Source organism: Carcharhinus amblyrhynchos, chromosome 24, assembly GCF_965287045.1.
Source record: "Carcharhinus amblyrhynchos chromosome 24, sCarAmb.v2.hapA, whole genome shotgun sequence".
NCBI lineage: Eukaryota > Metazoa > Chordata > Chondrichthyes > Carcharhiniformes > Carcharhinidae > Carcharhinus > Carcharhinus amblyrhynchos.
The window spans coordinates 21922231-21943880 of NC_137347.1; the positions used below are offsets into that span (position 1 = coordinate 21922231).

The 21650-nt window shown below is 44.3% G+C and overlaps 1 protein-coding gene across 5 annotated transcripts in view; it reads right to left on the minus strand.

Moving 5' to 3' along the window:
- Nucleotides 1–219: 219 nt before the first annotated feature.
- Nucleotides 220–21650, minus strand: part of c19h1orf216 (chromosome 19 C1orf216 homolog) — a 28147-nt gene continuing 6716 nt past the window's right edge. For 2 of the 5 annotated variants that reach the window (XM_080211610.1, XM_080211608.1), the window contains exons 2-4: nucleotides 11293–11357; nucleotides 4625–4754; nucleotides 220–3397 (exon numbers count right to left, since the gene is read on the minus strand). In XM_080211610.1, the coding sequence (XP_080067736.1) occupies nucleotides 2577–3392 (816 nt within the window). In that variant the 5' untranslated portion in view covers nucleotides 3393–3397; nucleotides 4625–4754; nucleotides 11293–11357 and the 3' untranslated portion in view covers nucleotides 220–2576. Of the gene's footprint in view, nucleotides 3398–4624; nucleotides 4759–11292; nucleotides 11358–21650 lie in introns of all 5 variants that reach the window. The other 3 variants (XM_080211609.1, XM_080211612.1, XM_080211611.1) reach the window with 3 other exon arrangements.

The window sequence follows — 21650 nt, forward strand, 5'->3', positions numbered from 1 at the left end:
GAGCTTAAGCATTTCCAAAGTTGATATGAGTGCAAGACGACTCCTTAAGTCAATATTTTAAGTTCATGATGCAAACTTATTTGGATAATTTTGATGATTGCATGAGAAATTTCCTCCCAAATAATTTGAGGTATTTCCAAGTTCAACACATCCTTCCTGGCTTCATTAAAAATCAAAGACCAATGTTCATAAATAACTAATTTATTTTAAATACTTTGACAAATTGCGAGGAGCTCAGCATTGAATTCTGCATATATATTATATATAATTTATGTATACATACACATACACTCATACATACACACACATACATATATATTTATATTTATCGGGTACATAAAATGGAATACTTTGCTTTTTAGTGTATTGCTAATCGCACATCTGAAATTTAGATCAATCACACAATCTTAGTGATAGTATCAGGAAAACAGTTCTGCAAACATTTGTCAACCAAAGTTTAAGATTAAAACAAATCTGCAGCATAGAGAGAGTAATAGTTTTCTCTCTTTCACAAATTGGTTGATAATGAATATAGTGTTATATTTCACACAGAGTGATCATGCCTATGTAACTTGTATATGGTATGTCAAAAAGACATGATGGGCTATGTGCCAGCTGCAACAGCTTAACTGCTGCCTCACTCCAACTTTGCAGAAGACCAGAGCAGTAAATTTCCTCCCCTCTGCAACTGCTATTCTGTCCAGAATAAGGTTTACACAGCTTCAGGAATGCAATATTCAACCAATAGTATGAGGCAGTTTCAGCTCAGAGCTCTCCTACAAAGATCCATACTGTAATGTATTCAGTTAAGTGGCCCTCTGTACAATGAGTCAGCCAACACGGTTTCTGATGTACAGCAAAGTCAATTTACAAATATCCCCTATGCATAATGAACTCAGGAAACACTGCAATACTTCCTTCCATACGTTAATTTTTAACATTTTTGTTAAAACTTGAGAATCTGTTACATGAATCCAGTTTTGTAGAAATCAGAAGATTTGAACTCATGCAACGCATCTTATTTGCAATGACCTTATCAATCTTAAAGAGCTCACAGAATCTCTCGCGTGTAGGAGATGGCCATTCAGCCCATCGAGCCTGCACTGACAACAATCCTGCCAACCCCTATCTCTATGACCCCACGTATTTCCCCTGCTAACTCTCTCTAACCTACACTTCGTGGAACACTAAGGGGCATTTTAGCGTGGCCAATTTAGCTAACCTGCGCATCTCCAGTAGAAGTTCTGGAAAAGAATAACAAAATATAATGTTGTCTCAGTTTAAATAGAAAGTGAACAATGGAGTATTTCATGTTGCAGAAGTTTCTCTAATTCCATTAAGGAAGTCTTTGTTTTTTTTAAGGAATTCACCAAGTAAAGCTTAACTATGTCTCTATTGTGTGCGGGGGAAATATAAATTGTATCTAAACCTAAGAATTTTGTGAATAAAGGCAACAAGACTGTTCAGAGTCAAGATCAACAACAGTGTCTTATGTACTGACATCAGACACCAGTTAACCTTTGATACCTTTCCTGTTTTGCAACAAAAATACATTCCTCACCAGCATTAAGTATTGTTGTTATAATTTATTAATCAAACAGCATGAAAAATAAGGATTTTATGTCACATTTAAAAAAGAAACAAATAGTTGTAGATGTGGTTTAATTTGCAAAATGGTTAAGTGTAAAAGGAATGTACTATAATGTGTGTAATTCTGTGGGATAATGTTCTGACTTTTTTGACTGGAGACCAACTTCCCGGATCATACAGAGAAGAAACAAATGTACTCTTGGTGAGAGAAAGGTCATTGGTGTCAGATCAAGAGATGGCCACAAATGTTTGACTGTGTACAGGTGGGTGATAAAATGAGTCCTTTCACCAAAGTGTGAACATAGCTTCCTTTGTTTAATTTCTGTTTAATTGCTTATTAGAAAAGGGAGGAGAGATGGAAGAGAGATTTTTGGGGTTGGACAGAGGGAGGACATTCCCCTTTTTCTCGTGCTCTGCCACTTCTCTTTCGAAACACATCCAACCCTTGTTGCTCCCTGCAATGCTTTGCCCTGTAGTTTGTTGCCTTCTGTCTCTTTCTTCTCAAAAATTACATATTACAATTCGTGTTAGTTTTTTCTTGTGTGGGGTGGTGAATGGGGGTACCCTCCTGTGGCAGAAGAGGAGGAGTAGGTGGTTGGGTGGGTGGGGGGGGGGGGAAGAAAAAGCAAACAAAAACAGGAATGGTCTGCTTGTGTCGTATTTTGGGTAGTTGGGGGGAGGTGGTTATTGAGAGAGACAGTTCCAAAAGTCGTGGGAAAGCAGAAATTCATTCCTCCCTGTCCAAAACAAAATACATGACAAAGGTGCTAACACTTCCCATTTAAATACACAGTTTTTGAAGCTGAATTAATACCTGCGCTTTGTCCGGTTTACAGTTAAATCATCCAGAATTTAGCTTACTTATGATGAAAGATATAAATGGTATTTTCTGATATACTAATAGATCTAACTTGCTCCTTTCCAGATCTTTTTGCTCGTGCCCAATGAAGTTGTGTTTTGACACATCGGCTGTCTGGTGCTTGCTGCTAGACGACGCCTTGCTTTATGAATTTGAGCAACTCTTTGCGGTTGTTCAAAATGGTGTCATAACTCTCTTGCAGTCGGCTTTGATGGTCCATGACATTCTGCTGGAGATTGCGGATCCAACGCAGCAAGGTCAGCCGCCGGTACATGATCACCTGGGTTTGGTGTTTTTCCTTCTCTTGCACTTTGAACCTTTGCTTCTCCTGGAGGCTCTGGACGGCCTCAAGTATCGAGGGCAGCAAGGAGTCTGCCGCCGGTGGACTCCCTGGAACATTGTCAATCTCGGTCGCTGCAGCTTGCTGCCACAGATCGAGATTGCTCATAGTTCCGGTTGTCTCCCAGATGCTTCCTTCCACACTGTCGGGGCTTTCGATGCTCAGGCAGCTGCTGGAATAGCCGTTATCATCCGAAGGAGAAACAGCAAACTCTTCGCAATCCTTCACTGTGCCAGGCTTGCTGGTGTGGCCCATCTCAGCCCCTTCTGGTGGAACACGGACATTCTCGACAGAGAGTGGTCTTCTCCCCAATTCCAAACTTGAGGATCCTTTTGCCGGGAAACAGTTGCCCACCTCTTTCTCCGCTTGTAAATCTGGTTCACCGTTTCGGTTGAGGCTGTTTCTGAACACGGTCCCATCTGAGTGAAGCTGCCCAAGGTTTTCATTCTTGTCATACAAATCTTCCATAATGTTGAAGTTCTTGTCCTGTTTGGCTTCTGTTGCACCAATGGCTTGATTTCTGATTTGAGCGTCAAGTGACCCCTTGCAAAACAGAGAGTTTGAAGAAATTTCATGGACCTTCAATGGCTCAACTGCAAACATTCTGACTGCGTTTGGGAAAGTGAACAAGAAAATGATAGTTACAGAAAACTATAGAAACATTATTACATAACAAACTTACTGCTATACATGCTAATACCAATATAATGGCTGTTGATTTACACATTATTATTATGTCCACTTGTTAAAGTTTAAAAATTAGTGTCACAAGTAAGCTTACATTAACACTGCAATGAAATTACTGTAAAATCCCCTAATTGCTACACTCCGGCGCCTGTTTGGGTACACTGAGGGAGAACTTAGCATGGCCAATGCACCTAACCAGCATATCTTTCGGACGATGGGCGGAAACCGGAGCACCCAGAGAAAACCCACACAGACATGGGGAGAACGTGCAGAAGCTGCACAGACAGTGACCCAAGCCGGGAATCGAACCTGGGTCTCTGACGCTGTGAGGCAGCACTGCTAACTATTGTGCCACTGTGCCGCCTATTGTGCCACCCTATCCTGGTAACCACTGTGCCAGGGTAAATGCACAGGGTTACCAGGATAGGGTGGGGATGGTGGGCTTGGGCAAAATGCTCTTTTGGACTGTCAGGGCAGACTCGATGGGCTGAATATGTGTGAAACACAGACCTGTTGAGATGCAGTTATTATGGGGAAAACTACAGGTTTTAATCAATTCTATCACATATTTTAAATGGACATTGTGTGAAACATTCAGTTAGTCTTGTGATCTACTCAATTTTTGGGGAGCAGTTCAGTTACTGGCGCTGTGTGAATATACGGTGAGGGCTTAATATCTGGCCGAAGTGTTTAATAATATGGAAATAAATTAAAATGCATGTAAATCAAATTCACAGCCATTGTGGGCATGAACCGGATTACATCACTGGTGAGAGGCAGTGGGAAAAGTCGCAATCTCACTGGCAAGATCTGCAACTTCCACATCTCGCTGCATTGAGCCTCCACTGGCATTCTCACGGATGCCAGTGGAGTTTAGTTGCTGGACTTATTCCTTGAATGCAAATCAGGCAGGGACTAACAATGCAGATTTCAGCTCCTAATAAGTTCTACCCATGACACTAAAACCAAGGGAATTATGCAAGTAAAAGCACTGGAAAAAAGACTGCAACAATTATGACTTAAAAAAATAAACAGTTCATTCAGTTACAGGATTTATTATGAAATAGAATTCCCATTATTTTCGCTGTCACAAAATATCTTAATAGAAGTGTCATTTAACTCCTTGTATAAGCATTGCCAGCACGCACCTGCACACAATGACGACCAAATTATTGCCTGAAGGTATGACCTGTCTTTCAGGTAACTCAAGCCAATGCTTTTAGCTCTCAGGGTAGGGCAGAACGAGCTTTCACTGATCCATCCACTGACGTTTTTTTACTGCCTCCAACAGACAAAGGAAAATACAATAACAAAATGTTAAATAAGGTCCACTGAGTACAACATGACAATCTTGCAACCTGCTGATCTACCATGTAACAGTGCTTGTTTTACTTGGAGTCCACAGTGAGGCAGCTTACTAACAGGATGTGTCCGCCAAACACATGCTGCTTTTTAGACGCCAAATCAAACTCGAGAATCTAATTAAAGTATCACTTGCAAGAAGTTTACAACAGTTGAAGCATATTTGCCCCAGTCAATACCACACATTTTTAGGATACTGAACAAATCTCTTGTGCTGTTTGTCGGGTTTGTGGCTCAGCTGTCGATTCCTGTGCGTCTTTTACTAGATGAGCACCAATTAGGGGACAAGAAAGCATATAATAGAATCACAGAATCCCTACAGTGCAGAAAGAGGCCACTTGGCTCATTGAGTCTGCACCCACCCAGGCCCTATCCGCGTAGCGTATTATGCTGTGTTTCCCTACATTATAATTGGCACTAAGGGGTAATTCAGCATGGCCATTCCACCTAACCTGCACATCTCTGGACTGTGGAAGGAAACCAGAGCACCAGAGGAAACCCATGCAGACACAGGGAGGAAGTGCAAACTCCACACAGACAGTCACCCAAGGCAGGAATTGAAAGTGGGTCCCTGTTGCTGTGACGCAGCAGTGCTAACCACTATGCCACCATGCTGCCCTTTATATGATATAAAGTAACAGTGACTGAATACAAAGAAGTAATTAAAATTCTTCCGATTTCATAGCATTGTAGATTCCCTACATTGCAGAAGGAGGTCATTCAGCCCATTAAGTCTGCAATGGCAATAATCCCACCCAGGCCCTATTCCCTTGATCCCTTGTATTAACCTTGCTAATCCCCTTCACAATAAGGGGCAATTTAGCATTGCGAATCAACCTGACCCAGACACCTTTGGAGTGTGGGAGGAAACCCATACAGACAATGTGCAAACTCCACACAGACAGTGACCCGAGGCCAGAATTGAACCTGGGTCCCTGGCGTTGTGAGGCAGCAGTGCTAACCACTGTGCCTCTGTGACCACCTTGAAGACTCTCAGTCAGAACTGTGATCCTTAACTTGCTGTACTTCTTTTATCTAAAGGCATTTCCTTTTAAACCACAGCAGTTAGTGAAAATATCAGCCTTTTTGCTTTAAATCAATACTTTTATGTTTGTATTCTTGTAAAAAGTCTCCACAGTGAAGGACCATCGCCCAGTGATGCCAGGTAATGGCTTTGTTATTGTACTGCCAAGTTTTAAATAGCTCAGAGCAGTCAAATATTTTATTTGTCTAACTTTTATAAATTTTTCTCAATGAATGAGCTATATTGAAGCTTAGATAAAAGCATCTGGCAATTAAATTGTGGTAATTGTCACATTTTCATCTTTTTAACAAAAAATGTGTTAAATGTGTATATTCCGTAGTCTTGTACAAACAGCAAATTTTACAGTGGACAATGTCAGGGTCCTTAAGCATGTTCAAAAGGCAGCAGGTTTAGTGCAAGAATGCAGACAATATGGCCTCAGTGTTAGCTACTGACAGATCCCGAAAGGAAGTTCCATAGCTCAAGAGCGAGCGACGAGGTAAGGCAACTATATTGTAAAGTAACACTAGAGGATTGATATGGGAATCAAGGAAAGTTGGGGTTGCCAAGGCAGCTAATTTTCTTGCCATACATCACTGCCTGGGGTAGCTTGAGTTATGAATGGTGCACTCCCAATGACCCCTGTGTCCCTGCCAACCTCTATAACCTGAACCATAAGATATGGTCACTGCACCCAGGGCTCTGTGCCGAAAAACTCCATTCAGCTGACTAATACCAGACCCGATTTGGAGACAAACACTCAACTTTTCATTTTTTTTCCCCCCACCGCCTGAACTAAATCTGTTAAAAGTTTCTTAATGCCTTTTGAGAAGGCCTCGGAGGTCAAAATCTTTTCTGTCCCTGCTTAAGAACCTTCGGATGAAAACACTCCTCAAAAGTCATGGTTTGTGAACAACTTACAAATATTAATGCACAATGTAAAACATGGCCTCGGGTCTTTTCAAATATGCCCAGAGAATTAATTAATTCAGAGCCAGACCCTCCCCTTCCAGGAAAAATAAACCCAGATCACAACACTGTGAAACAAGTGATGCAAAGCACATTTATTTGGTTTGATTAAGTATGTTTCCATCTACTTTCTCCTGACATCAACATACGGCAAAGCTCTTGGAAAATGGGTAAATGCAGTACAGAGGAGGAGTCAAAGGGTGGCACAGAGGTTAGCACTGCTGCCTCACAGTGCCAGGGGCCCAGGTTCAATTCCTGGTTTGGGCCACTGTCTGTGTGGAGTTTGCACATTCTCCCCGGGTCTGTGTGAGTTTCCTCCGGGTGCTCCCACGATCCAAAGATATGTGGGATAGATGGATTGGCCATGCTAAATTGCTCCTTAGTGTCAGGGGATTAGCAGGGTAAACAAGTGGGGTTACAGGAATAGGGTCTACATGGGATTGTGGTCAGTGCAGACTCGATGGACTGAAAGGCCTCCTTCTGCACTGTAGGGCTTCTATGATTTTGGTTCTAAATGACAGAGCATCATCACCTCAAAACCTTGTTTAAACTATGTATAAATGTGAACACTTAGAAGTAAACTAAGCAGTGAAGTGACTAGCGACCCAGTGAAATCACTGCAGGTAATAACTGCCTGAAAACTTTTGCATTTCTTTTTCACATCAGTAATTTATTTGCAGTGTGAAGAACTATGAAGACAGGTAATGCAACAGGAGAGGGTAACATGCCATGTTATATTCCAACATGTTATCACAAACGTTGCTTCATAGTGAAGTGCTTCTGCATCCTTCTCAAGCTCAAGTGACATGAACAATGTTGTGGATTTTGAGTATCTTTATACTCAGTGGTGTTACTTTTTTTCTAATCTAAGAAAGGAATCCTTCAACAGTTCTATACCCACAGCTCCTTCACTCCTTCAGTTCTGAATAGATTTGCCAACTGTTATCTATTGAATTGGAACGGCCATTTCAATTACTTCACATCCAGAGGATGCAGAATGGAGTTTCTTCTTAGCACACCCATCTCTCCGATGCTTTTATCTTTAAGAAAGGGTAAAGACGGGGTTCAATTTTACCCAATACTAAAGGTTCAGATTGTGACTAGCATCGCAAATCTCAGTAAAATACACATATTTATTTGCAGTAACTCTCATTCAGAATTGAGGTTTATTCAGACCTTATTATTCAACACATTCACAGAATCATAGAAACCGCACAGTACAGAAGGAGGCCATTCGGCCCACTGAGTCTGCACCAACCACAATCACACCCAGGCCCTATTCCTGTAACCCCATATATCTACTTTGCTAATCCCCTTAACCCTAGGGTCAATTTAGTATGGCCAATCAACCTAACCCGCACATCTTTAGGCTGTGGAAGGAAACTAGAGCACCTGGAGGAAACCCACGCAGACATGGGGAGAACGTGCAAAGCTCCACATGGAGAGCGGCCTGAGGCCGGAATTGAGCCCAGGACCCGGCGCTGTGAGGCAGCAGTGCTAACCATTACGCCACGATGCCGCCCACACTGAGTTCCTTTTTTGAATGTATTTCCTCTCTTTTTCAAGCACCGTACAGTTATTCACTATCTGGGGGTTACTGGTTGTATTTTGAAGTTTTGGGATTTCTCCCATTGCTGAACTTGAAGCAATAGGTGCTGTATTATTTCATAGTATAGAACAGGAAACGCAGCACAAAAACATGTTAGTTGACCCAACCTGTGATGTTTATCAAATCTCCTTCCATTTTTCTCATTTAAATCTATCATTGTAAGGACATTTTCTCTTCTCCCTCATACGCTTGCCTCACTTCCCCAGAGATGCATCTATACTATTCACTCGGTGATGGCCTAGTGGTATTAATCGGCAGACTATTAATCCAGCAGCTCAGCTCATGTTGTAGGGACCCAGGTTTGAGTTCCACCGCAGCAGATGGGGGCATTTGAATTCAATAAAGAAAAGTCTGGAATTAAGAGTCTACTCGTGACCGTGAAACCTTTGTTGGTTGTCGGAAAAAAACCCATCTGGTTCACTAATGTCCTTTAGGGAGGGAAATCTGCCGCCCTTACCCGGTCTGGTCTACATGGGACTCCAGAGCCACAGCAATGTGCTTGGCTCTCAACTGCCTTCAGAAATGGCCGAGCAAGACACTCAGTTGTATCAATTGCTCACCACCACCTTCTCAAGGGTAACTAGGGATGGGGAATAAATGCTGGCCAGCCAGCGATGCCCAAGTCCCATGAACGAATTTTAAAAAAACTCCCTGTTGCAGGAAATTCTACATTTCTACCGCTCCTTTGAGCAAATAAGTTTCTTCTGAATATTGCGTTTCTTGGGTTACCACCTTAAACTGAAGGGCTATAGTTATGCCCTTCTCCACGAGAGGAGACATTTTCTTTGTTTCCTGCTTTTTTTTCCTTCCTGGCCATCAATGTGGCTGGAAAAGGCTGAAGACACAAATGCACATCTCACTTCTCTCTTGCACAGAAAACTGAAACACCAAATGTGATAACAACACACCTTGCTTTCAGGGGATTTGTATACTTAATGACTATTAATCACCGGAGCACTGGGCAGAATGCTTAGACAAATGCAAAGGACACAGCTGAAGGTTCAATGCAAATTTGTATCGAGCACACCTGGGCTTTAAAAAGCTTTCTTTGGCACAGGATTAGTACTGAACTCACTCAGAGCTAATAACATTCAGTTAACCTGCTTCAACAACCCTGCTCGAGTTTCACTATTCTGTGCACACTACTGCTTCTCAAATCATGTGATGCTCCAAGAGTTTTTATTAAGGCAGTGTAACTTCAATGTTTTCAAACGCATGATACAGTCCAGATTCAAACAAAAAATGCTTTGAAGTGATGAAGCCAACTGCACACGATGCAGCCAGGTTCATGAAACAAAATATAAATACCTTCTCTCATTGAATTCTGATGTAGAATGTCAGTCTCAGGCATTGGCACACCAGATATAGGAGGTGATTCTCTCAGCTCAGTGCACTGCTGCAGTAGAACAGCGGGCCAGGAAATATCGGCAGAGGCTGTTTCGTGGGGCGGATGGGATGGGCTCCCTATTTCTTTGTGGGGGGGATGCGGGGAAGGAGTTTGCTTCAGCAAAGGGAAGCAGATTTAGGACTGAGTTGAGGAGGAACTTCTTCACACAAAGGGTTGTGAATCTGTGGAATTCCCTGACCAGTGAAGCAGTTAGAGCTACCTCAATGAATGTTTTTAAGGTGAGGATAGATAAATTTTTGAACAGTAAAGGAGTTAAGGGTGAGTGGGCGGGTAAGTGGAGCTGAGTCCACAAAAAAATCAGCCACGATCTTATTGAATGGTGGAGCAAGCTCGAGGGACCGGATGGCCTACTCCTGCTCCTAGTTCTTATGTTCACGTTCTTATTATCAGACTTCTTGAAGATTAGGGTTGCTGCTGGGATGGGTTCTCATAGGACCCACCTCCACAATCTTTTTTAACTTTAAATATGGCGGGAAAAGCCAGCAGTGGAGCCAGAGGGGAGCACACTGCTTTTGGAAATGAAGTCAAAAAATGATAAAATTCCACCCAAAGTATGGCAGCTTTACCGCAAAGGTGACAAATTGATTATTAGCATCAGGATTTATGATCAGATGTCATGGAAGATGCCATCACCCCACGTCAGTGCAGGAGCTGCCTGTTCTTAATTTGTCAAAGCATGAAAGCATTATTATGGTCAGTTCTGGCCCCAAGACCGCGTGGTGCGTAGAATAACAACCCTGAGATGATGCTGCATTTCCCAGTGCGATAAAGGCTCTTTTCTTTGTTCAAATATCACATGCTTGTTTACTAAAAATGTTTCCATGCATAAAATGTTTGCACTTAGCAAGATGAGGCACGAGGTAGCTGGGAACAGAAGGCATGTCCAATTTTACACCAACTGCAGCATTGTATTATCCTTTGCTGCAATTTTCAAATGTCATTTATTAAACATTTTGCACAACTTGGTATGGCTCCTGCTCTGTCCAAGACTGCAAGAAACTACAAAGGGCTGTGAACGAAGCCCACCTCCCATCCATTGACTCTGCTTACACTTCCTGCTACCTCGGAAAAGCAGCCAGCGTAGTCATGTAGCCCAGACATACTCTCTTCCACCTTCTTCCATCGGGAAAATGATACAAAAGTCTGAGGTCATGTACCAACCGACTCAAGAATAATTTCTTCCCTGCTGCCATCAGACTTTTGCATGGACCTACCTTATATTAAGTTGATCTTTCTCTACACCCTAGCTATGACTGTAACACTACACCCTGCACCTTCTCCTTTCCCTCTCTATGTACTGTATGTGTTGTCTGTATAGTGCACAAGAAGCAATACTTTTCATCGTGTACTAATACATGTGATAATAATAAATCAAATCAAAATCAAATCAGTCCATGCATTTTTAATATTTTACACATTAAGTATGTTTATAATAAAAACTCACCCAGATTTAAATTCAATTTATTATTCTGCCACTGAAGTTTAAGCGGTCAGTAAGTTGTATTATACCTGGGCAGAGAAAGACATGTCGGATGTTAAATTATGACTTATGAATGTCATCTCATTGAGACAGCTTTTACTTCTCCGTCAGAACCACAATCGCTGGTGGTCGCGAATATCAATACTTCAGATCGTTTTTCAATGAATATTTTCAGCATAAGGAAATAAATCAAAACACAGGCTTGGGAGTGGGGAGGGAGATCATTTCCTAATGAGAAAATACAAACAGCTTGAAAATTAGGAGTATTTTTAAAGAAAAGTTTCAACCTTAGTTCGAATGAGTTGGTTGCAATCTTACCCATTATCTTTAGAATCTGAAGTTTGTTTCTGAAATATTTTATGTTTATTTATTTGTGTCACAGATAGGTTTACATTAACACTGCAATGAAGTTACTGTGAAAATCCCCTCGTTGCCACACTCTGCCGCCTGTTCCGGTACACCAAGGAAGAATTTAGCATGGCCAATGCATCTAACCAGCACGTCTTTTGGACTGTAAGGGGAAATCGGAGCAACTGGGGAAAACCCATGCAGACACAGGGAGAACATGCAGACTCCGCACAGACAGTGACCCAAGCTGGGAATCAAACCTGGGGTCCCTGGCACTGTGAGGCAGCAGTGCTGACCACTATGTCGCCTCAGAATAAAGAAGTGAAAATAAAATACAATATGCTGCAGGATCTCTACAATGACTATGCCAGTCACACTCCTATGGCCTGACTTTGTCAATGAATGGTGAGCTTACTGCCTGGAATTTTGCAATGAGTTTATCAAGACCAAGACAAGTAAAAATATTTTCCACTTCAAAATGGTGGTGACAGCTTACTATTGAATTGAGATAACTGGGAGAGGCTTGTGACACTGCCACTGCATCCAATTTTGCCAATTCCCCATGTCCAGCACAGTCTCTGAAGATACTAACTAACTTCAGAATTGCTGTTTCAGACACGTTGGTGGAAAAAGATGGACCATTTCTATGTGGCAGCACATTGTACTCCAACACATGCCGGAGTGTGGCGATGAGGGGGATTTTCACAAGTAACTTCACTGCAGTGTTAACGTAAGCCTTCTTGTGACACTAATAAATATACTTAAAACATCAAGCACCATTCAGTAAACTTTATCTGGAAAGCCATTCCACTTCTGTGAACCGTGAGGATGTGTCTGCAGACTTACGCTGAAAAGTACATGTACATTTCCAACATGGAACATGGGGTATTGAATAGGCATAGGAACCCTGGACAGATATGTCCTTAATGCAATATGGCTGCAACACCAATGATAAGTTGACAATAAAGAGTAGGAAGAGATAACCACAAAGACTATTCCTGTGAAGGGTCATACATGAACAATATCCAGTTGGACAAAGCAGCAAAAGGCAGCTGACATCCAGAATGCTGTTCATCATAAAAGGAGGAAGTTGTTTTTACCCACCAATTTTCCACATCAAACCATTCTTAATTAAAACAAATGCAAAATAGACCAGAACTAACACTGCGTGAAGGAAAATCCTAGCACATAACATTGAAATAATCCAAGCTAAAAGAGCAATGGCATTACCACATTTAATTTCTGTACAAGGAACAAAGAAAATTACAGGCCCTTCGGCCCTCCAAGCCTGCACCGACCATGCTGCCCACCTGAACTAAAACCCCTGTTGTAGGTGACTGCATTATACTAACCTTCCCTTCACTCCTTAATTATGAACTCAGATTTTAACTTTAACTTCACAAAGTGCCTACTTATTCCATTTCACTGAAGATGAGTCTTGTCAACCTATTCAAAGAAATCTTCATAATGAATAGAAGGTTTCGGAAAAAAAAGGTAGGCAGTGCTGAAATGTTGGACAGTGACAGTCTCAAGCACCATGGTCAGCATCTTAACATTGTCACGAATGCTGAATGTTAAAAGACAGTCATGTTTTACATTTTTTCTTTCCTTGAAAGTGAAGTAGAACATTCTGAAGTGTTGGTCATCCTCTAATGTAAAACCCTCTGATCTGCTCACATTCCTCACTTGATCTTTAGCTTCTTTGAATTCACTCAACCTTTGTGTAGTTGCTGCTAACATCACATAGCCAACTCCTCAACTTCTTCCAAATTTCAATATCATGATTTCTGGAATCAGTGTTTCAATGCGTGATCCATTTTCCCTTGAACAAGTTTCAAACATCATCAATCTTAAACCTTTGAACTGTTGATCACATTAAACCCTTGAATTCTTGAACGGAATGATCATGGAATCCCTAAAGAGCAGAAGGAGACCAATTGGTCCATCGAGTCTGCACTGACATTCCGAAAGTGCATCTTACCAAGGCCCACCACCTTATCCCTGTAAGCCCGTACGTTTACCATGACTAATCTATCTAACCTGCACATCTTTGGACTGTGGGAGGAAATTGGTGCACCCGGAAGAAACCCACACAGACACGGAGAGAACATGTAGACTCCACACAGACAGACACCCTGGGCTGGAACTGAAACCAGAACCCTGGCGCTGTGAAACAGCAGTGCTAACCACTGTGCCACTGCAAGGCTTCTGAATTCAATCATGTGACAAATGGTTAACAATCTGTTTTCTATCTATATGTGCAGACCAAGATGCAGTCAATAAATTCCCTGCAAGCACATATGGCTTCTTTTTCAATTACTGTGTCACTCTCTGTTTCTGTTAATAAATATGACGCATGATAGAGTGATCGGCATTTATCATCTTTTTGTACCTGAAAGATCTTCACCCAATCATGTAGAGGATACATAAGAACATAAGAAATAGGAGCAGGAGTAGGCCATCTAGCCCTTCGAGCCTGCCCCGCCATTCAATAAGATCATGGCTGATCTGTCATGGCTCAGTTCCACATTCCCGCCCTCTCCCCATAACCGCTCAAATTCTTTTGTGTGCTAATACCTCTGATGATATCAACCTCTCTTGTGTTCCTTCCCAACAGTATTCATTGCCTTGGCAGAACAACTGACGCAGCTGCTCCTTGACCTCTGTAAAATCCTGTTAAGAAAGGTTGCCACCTGCCCCGCCATTCGCATGAACCTTTTCAATTCCATGATGTAACCTGGAGCTAGAAATTACTTTATGATTCTGTGGATTCTTCAGTGGATTAACCGTTATTTCCGATAACATTCACTACGGCTGAACTCTGTCCTCGTTCCCAGCTGGGATTTTTCAGTGCTGCTGCAAGTGAGCGGAGTTTTGTCTGGAATGCTAAATTCCCTGCTCTCGCTCACAACAGGTCCTGCCACAGACTAGGCTGGAGATTCCTGCCCTACTCTACCAAGAAACCTGATTATTGGTTGTGAAAACCTGCACTGTCCTGCCGCTTGTAATCTGCTCAACGCTGTTCTCACTTTCATCATACGCAGGATTCACCCTGTCACCCACACAGCAAACAACACTGTGTAAGCCAGCTAAAAGAGTTGACATTGTTCTTTGGAATAACATCAGGACCAGAGATTTTTCAAAGTGTAAGCTGTTAAAAAGAATTTTCCAAATGGTGTAATGAAAGTTGTGAGAAGTTTAGATTCCTCAAGGGGTTTTTGCCGCAATCACTGTTCGCGATTAAGTTAGAGATAGAGCTTTTCCCTAATTTTGCTAAACTCTCATTTATTGACATTATTGGATGGACATTTCTTTTCACAGTGTTATACCATTGGGCGAGATCAACACATATTACTCAGGATCCTCTGGCTTTGGAGTTGGTACCATCCTCAAGCACCAAATAATTGGCTCTCTTAAAGTCAAATGACTTCTCATCTTACTGTTAAATTGATTTATTTCTTTTGGACGTAAGGGATGTGGAACCTGTCTGGATATATTTAAGTACACTGATTTCACTGCTTGACTGAGAGTTATACGATACACTCTCCCAATCTTGTAAATGAACGTCGAAGATTCTGCTTTGAAGTCTCCTGATTGATCTTCACTATTCTTCATTTCTTCTAATCTGCAGATTTGATCCAGTTCCATACATGCCCTTCTACTTAAAAGTGAAAACTATGATCTTGAATTATGTACAGAACTTCAATAATTCCCTTCACTCTTTGCTTTAAAGTGGCTGTTCATTCTTCCAGAGCCTTTAGCACTGTTCCTCCTGGTTCCTGTAGCTTTTTGACCGGTGGCTGAAGAACTCTCCTGTTTAACTATAGTTCAATGTCAGAAAGAACTGAAACCACCGCACCAGTATCTAATTTAAAGTGTTTCCTATGACCTTCTACCAGGATTTGTGCATTCCAATAGCCTCCATTTCTTTAATCTCTCCCAAGAAGGGTATTCCGATGTCTTCAACTTCATGTACTCTACAAAGGATCATGAATGAAGCCCAGTCCATCACGCAAACCAGCCTCCCATCCACTTTCTCTTGTCTACACTTCCTGCTGTCTCAGAAAAGCAGCCAGCATAATCAAGGCCCCACGCACCCCGGACATTCTCTCTTCCACCTTCTTCCCTTAGGAAAAAAATACAGTCTGAGGTCACGTACCAACCAACTCAAGAACAGCTTGTTCCCTGCCATCTGACTTTTGAATGGACCTACCTTATATTAATCTTTTTCTACACCCTAGCTATGACTACATTCTGCACTCTCTCCTTTCTTTCACTATAAATGGTATGCTTTGTCTGTATAGCTCACAAGAAACAATACTTTTCACTCTCTAATACATGTGACAATAATAAATCAAATCATTCTTTCCTTTTAAAGCATTTTCTTTTTGAGTGTCCTGCCTTTTTTTTGTGGCAACATACTGCCTACAAATGGTCTATCTTTTTCCACTAAAGGTATTACATATCTTTGGTGGGCCGATTCCCATTCCTGTGCTTTTCCCTTCTGCAGCAGTGACTGTCCGTCTGCTGCCATTAATTGTTTTTCATTTCACATGCGTTGCCTTCTTCTTGTTTTCTCTTTATGATGTCTGACAAATTCAACTTTATATGTTACTTTGGGATTCATGCCAGCTCTCTCTCCTCTGACCACCAATCAGTTTAGCCTCCTGATCTCAGCCTGCCCATTTATTTGAAATCACCTTCACCAGCATCAAGCCTTCCTGGGATGGCAAGTTATTACAATTCACCTGAGCAAGGGAAAGTGCTCCGAAAGCTTGTGATTCCAAATAAACCTGTTGGGCTTTAACTGGTGATGTGAGACTTCTTACTGTGCCCAACCCAGTCCAAAGCCAGCATTAGCACATCATGCAAATTATATGATTATGATTCATCCATTATTCTGATTATTATTCCATCGTAAATTAGCTCCTCCTCCAGATTAGCTGAAGACTCTGAGTAATCAGTACAAATCATTGATAAATGTACCTATGCTCCCCATGTCTCAGGACGCACTTATTGAACTTTGCATGTTCCACAATGGTGATCTTGCAGAGACTGAAATATGACTCCAATACGTCAATGACTTTGGCGTATGTGGCTCTAACCTCATTGATCCCCAGAGTAATTAAGATGCCATGCACAAAGTCATGCACTGTGTATAAAGATGTACTGACCCGCTCACCATCTGGTTCACTGCAGGACAGGGTGAGGTGCAAAAACGAGCACCTTGTCCCATTTTGGCCACGTTTCAGCCCAATTAAAACCTGCAACTTCCTTCAAACTATCCGATAGAAGGAGAGATTTTTCTTTTTATCACTTACTACCATACATTATTATGGTGTTTAAATAACTCTTGAACACAGCCAGTGACTATGATTCTAACATTATGATATATTAACAGTTATGGGAACACTCCCTGACATTAGCTTCTTTCCATGCTGCTTTCTCTGAGATTCTCTCAGATCACAAATATATGTCACTTTCTTCTATTTTGACACAGACTATCCATGTCTTTATGAGGCATGGTCTAACATGGGGCAGCACGGCGGCACAGTGGTTAGCACTGTTGCCTCACAGCGCCAGGGACTTGGGTTCAATTTCAGCCTCGGGTGATCATCTGTGTGGAGTTTGCACATTCTCCCCGTGTCTGCGTGGGTTTTCTCCCACAGTCCAAAGATGTGCAGGTTAAGTGGATTGGCCATGTTAAATTGTCCCTTAAGTATCCAAAGATGTGTGGGTTAGGGGATTTAGCTGGTCAGTATGAGGAGGTAATACGGTGGGGGGGCGGGGAGTTATGGGAATAGGGCCTAGGTGGAATGCTCTGTCAGAGTGTCAGTGCAGACTCAAATGGGTCAAAAGGCCTCCTTCTGCACTGTAGGGATTCTTTGATATTCCATTGTACTACAGTCTGTATGAAGGAATATCTGAGTTTGCTGATGACACTAAATTAGGAAACCCTATAAATAATGTAGATAAATGCTGAAAATTGCAAAGCGACATTGATATATTAAATGGAGAAAACTGCGCCAGATGGTTCTAGTTATTTTGGAATAAAAGCAGAAAGTGCAAGTAATGTTCAGCAGGTCAACTGTGGACACAGTAAGACAGCTACACTTTGAATCCAATATGACTCTTCCTCAGAGCCCTAACTAGTTTGTAAATGGCACGTAGGGTGGAACTATGGAGGAGAGGTTTAGGGGTTCACCTACTGAAAATGATTAAAAGGTAGTGAATGGTTCAAAATTGGTAAGGCTCATGGAGTGTTGGTCTTGATTTTAAGAGGACCGGAATAGAAAGTTGAACAAGTTGTTACACGTGTACAGAGCTCTGGGTAGACTACATAATATTGCATTCGATTCTGGGCCTTGGACCTCAAGAAGGAATGAGGAGGAGTCGGGGGGTGGGTTTACTGGGTGCAGGGCACCGATTCCCCAGAATGAAACTTCAGTTTAAAGGGTTAAACTCTGATAACAAGTTGCATAGACTATTGAGAGGGATTTACTGCCCAATCTGCCGTGGAGGCACCCCGCCATTGGTAGGATCGTTTGGTCCCACTGTTGTCAACGGGGTTTCCCATTGAATGTACCCCTGGCTGCCGTGAAACCTGCGGCAGGGGTGTGCCATTGGTGGGCCAGAAAGTTCCGTGATGCAAGGTTCAAACGCAAAATCTGTGTCCCCTTCCATAGGCCTGTCAGCGCTTCCAACAGTTTCTACTTTTAGTAAATGCATAGACTGTGTTTACATTCCCTTGAACATAGAATATTGAAGGGTGATCTAATTTAATGTATAAAATAATTAAGATTCGGTTGGACAGCTGGAGAAAATCCATTTTCTCGAAAAACCAGTCCAAGACAAAGGAGCGCAATATTAAAATTCAAACTAGGCCCTTCAGGAACGTTGTCGGAAAACACTTCTTTGTGTGCAAGTGTTGTGAAAATTTGGAACTCTTTTCTCCTAAAATGGACTTGAGGCTTGAGATTGATGATTTTTATAAGGCAAGTGTGTTAAGGGATATAAAGTCAAGGCAGGTTGAAGGATTCAAGTCACAGAGAAACCATGATCAAACTGAACTGTGGAGCAGGCTCAAGGTGATTGAATGACCCTATGTTCTCTCATCATTCCATTCTCTGCCATTATCTCTAATAAGGTGGCCAGTATCATATGTTACAACACCGGATGGGCGGTGGGGGATATCATTGTCGTGTCTGGATATTTGGCATCTTTTGAGTGACATGGTGAATGTGGGGTGGGGGGGAGGGGGAGGGGGGAGGGGGGAGGGGGGAGTTGGTAAAGGGGAGGTAAAGAGATATGAAAATGATGCTGTCATTCTGGGCCCCCCTCACACCCAGACTGCTGCAGACAGTGAAAGGGATGATCACCCTTGCCAGTGCTTTACTAAGCTAAATGGGCCCAAGGGACAAAATACCAAACACACGGGACAATATTCAGACCAGCTTTGAAAAGTTATAACTGCTCTCAACGTCACATCTGCTGACCATTTCCCGCAGCACTCCCATTCCCTCATATCTTTTGACATTTACAGCCTCATTATCTTGCCTTTACAACCCCCTCCTTTCCCCCTCCATTCTAATAATAACACTCTTCTATTCTCCTCACTACACAACTCCGACTGGGCTCATTGTAAAACACAAAGAACAAAGTACAGTACTGCACAGGAACAGGCCCTGCGGCCCCCAAGTCTTGCCGACAGAGATGCCTCTCTAGTCTAATTTTTTTTGCCTCTACGTGGTCCAATCCCTCTGATCCCTGTCTATTCATGTATTTATCCAGATGCCTCTTGAACGTTGTTATAGAATCTGCTTCCACCACCTTCTCCAGCAGCATGTTCCAGGCATTCACCACCCTCTGTTGAAAAACTTGTCCCTTACATCTCTTTTAAACTTTCCCCCTCTCACTTTCAACCTATGCCCCCAAGTAATTGACCCTTCGACCCTGGGAAAAAGACTGACTGTCCACTTTATCCAAGCCTGTCATAGTCTTGTAAACCTCTGTCAGGTCCCCCTCATTCTCCGATGCTCCAATGAAAACAATCCAGATTTGTTCAACCTTCCTTCATAGTCCACATCCTCCAAACCAGGCAACACCCTGGTAAATCTCTTCTGAACCCTTTCCAATGCATCAGCATCCTCCCAATAGTATGGCGACCAGAATTGTACACAATTCTCCAAATGTGACCGAACCAAAGTCTTATACAGCTGCAATATGATTTTCTAATTCCTACACTCAACATCCTGACCTATGAAGGCCAGCATGCCATGCGTCTTCTTGACCACCTCGTCCATCTGAATTGCCATCTTCAGGGAACTGGGGATCTGCGCGCCTAGATCCCTCCGTCTGCTAATATTTCTAAGGGCACACATTAAATAGACCTTGCCACTCATTAAAACCTTAACCCCCCCCCCACTGTTATAATCACGCCTCCTCCCGCTGTGACTCCCTTCATGACACGCTCACCATCCCCTCCCACAATACCCCTTCCAGCCCCCTCCCCATACACCCCCCTCCACCCTCCTCCCCATAACACCCCCCTCCACCCTCCTCCCCATGACTCCTCCCTCTATACCCCTCTCCACAACACGTCCTCCACCCTCCTCCCCGCGACATCCCCTCCCACCCCTCTCCCCGCGACATCCCCTCCCACCCCTCTCCCCGCGACATCCCCTCCCACCCCTCTCCCCGCGACATCCCCTCCCACCCCGTAACACCCCTCTCCCCGCGACAACCCCTCCCACCCCGCAACATCCCCCCCACCCCTCTCCCCGCGACACCCCCCCACCCCTCTCCCCGCGACACCCCCTCCCACCCCTCTCCCCGCGACATCCCCTCCCACCCCGTAACGCCCCTCTCCCCGCGACACCCCCTCCCACCCCGTAACGCCCCTCTCCCCGCGACACCCCCTCCCACCCCGTAACGCCCCTCTCCCCGCGACACCCCCTCCCACCCCGTAACGCCCCTCTCCCCGCGACACCCCCTCCCACCCCGTAACGCCCCTCTCCCCGCGACACCCCCTCCCACCCCGTAACACCCCTCTCCCCGCGACACCCCCTCCCACCCCGTAACGCCCCTCTCCCCGCGACACCCCCTCCCACCCCTCTCCCCGCGACACCCCCTCCCACCCCTCTCCCCGCGACATCCCCTCCCACCCCGTAACGCCCCTCTCCCCGCGACATCCCCTCCCACCCCGTAACACCGTCTCCCCGCGACACCCCCTCCCACCCCGTAACACCCCTCTCCCCGCGACACCCCCTCCCACCCCGTAACGCCCCTCTCCCCGTGACACCCCCCCCACTCCTCTCGCTGCGACACCCCCTCCCACTCTGCGACACCCCCTCCCGGCCCGCGACACCCCCTCCTACTCCTCTCACCGTGACATCCCCTCTCCCTGAAACACCCCCTCCCACCGCCGTCCCCATGACACCTCCTCCTGCCCCCTCCCTGTGATACCCCCTCCCACTCCCCTCCCCTCAACATCCCCTCCCTGTGCCACCCCTTCTCCCTGTGACACCCCCCCTCTCTGTGCCACCCCCCTCTCCCTGTGCCACCCTCTCCCTGTGCCACCCCTCCCTGTGACACCCCCCACTCTGTGACACCCCCCCTCCCTGTGCCGCCCCCCTCTCCCTGTGCCACCCCCTCCCTGTGCCACCCCCCCCTCCCTGTGACACCCCCCACTCTGTGACACCCCCTCTCCCTGTGACACCCCCTCTCTGTGCCACCCCCCTCTCCCTGTGACACCCCCTCTCCCTGTGACACCCCCCCTCCCTGTGCCACCACCCCCTCTCCCTGTGACACCCCCTCTCCCTGTGCCACCCCCTCCCTGTGCCACCCCCTCTCCCTGTGACACCCCCCACTCTGTGACACCCCCCCCTCTCCCTGTGCCACCCCCCTCCCTGTGCCACTTGCCTAGCCCTTTCTATTAGCTGCAATCCCTCTCTCCTGCTCCCTCAAACTCGGCC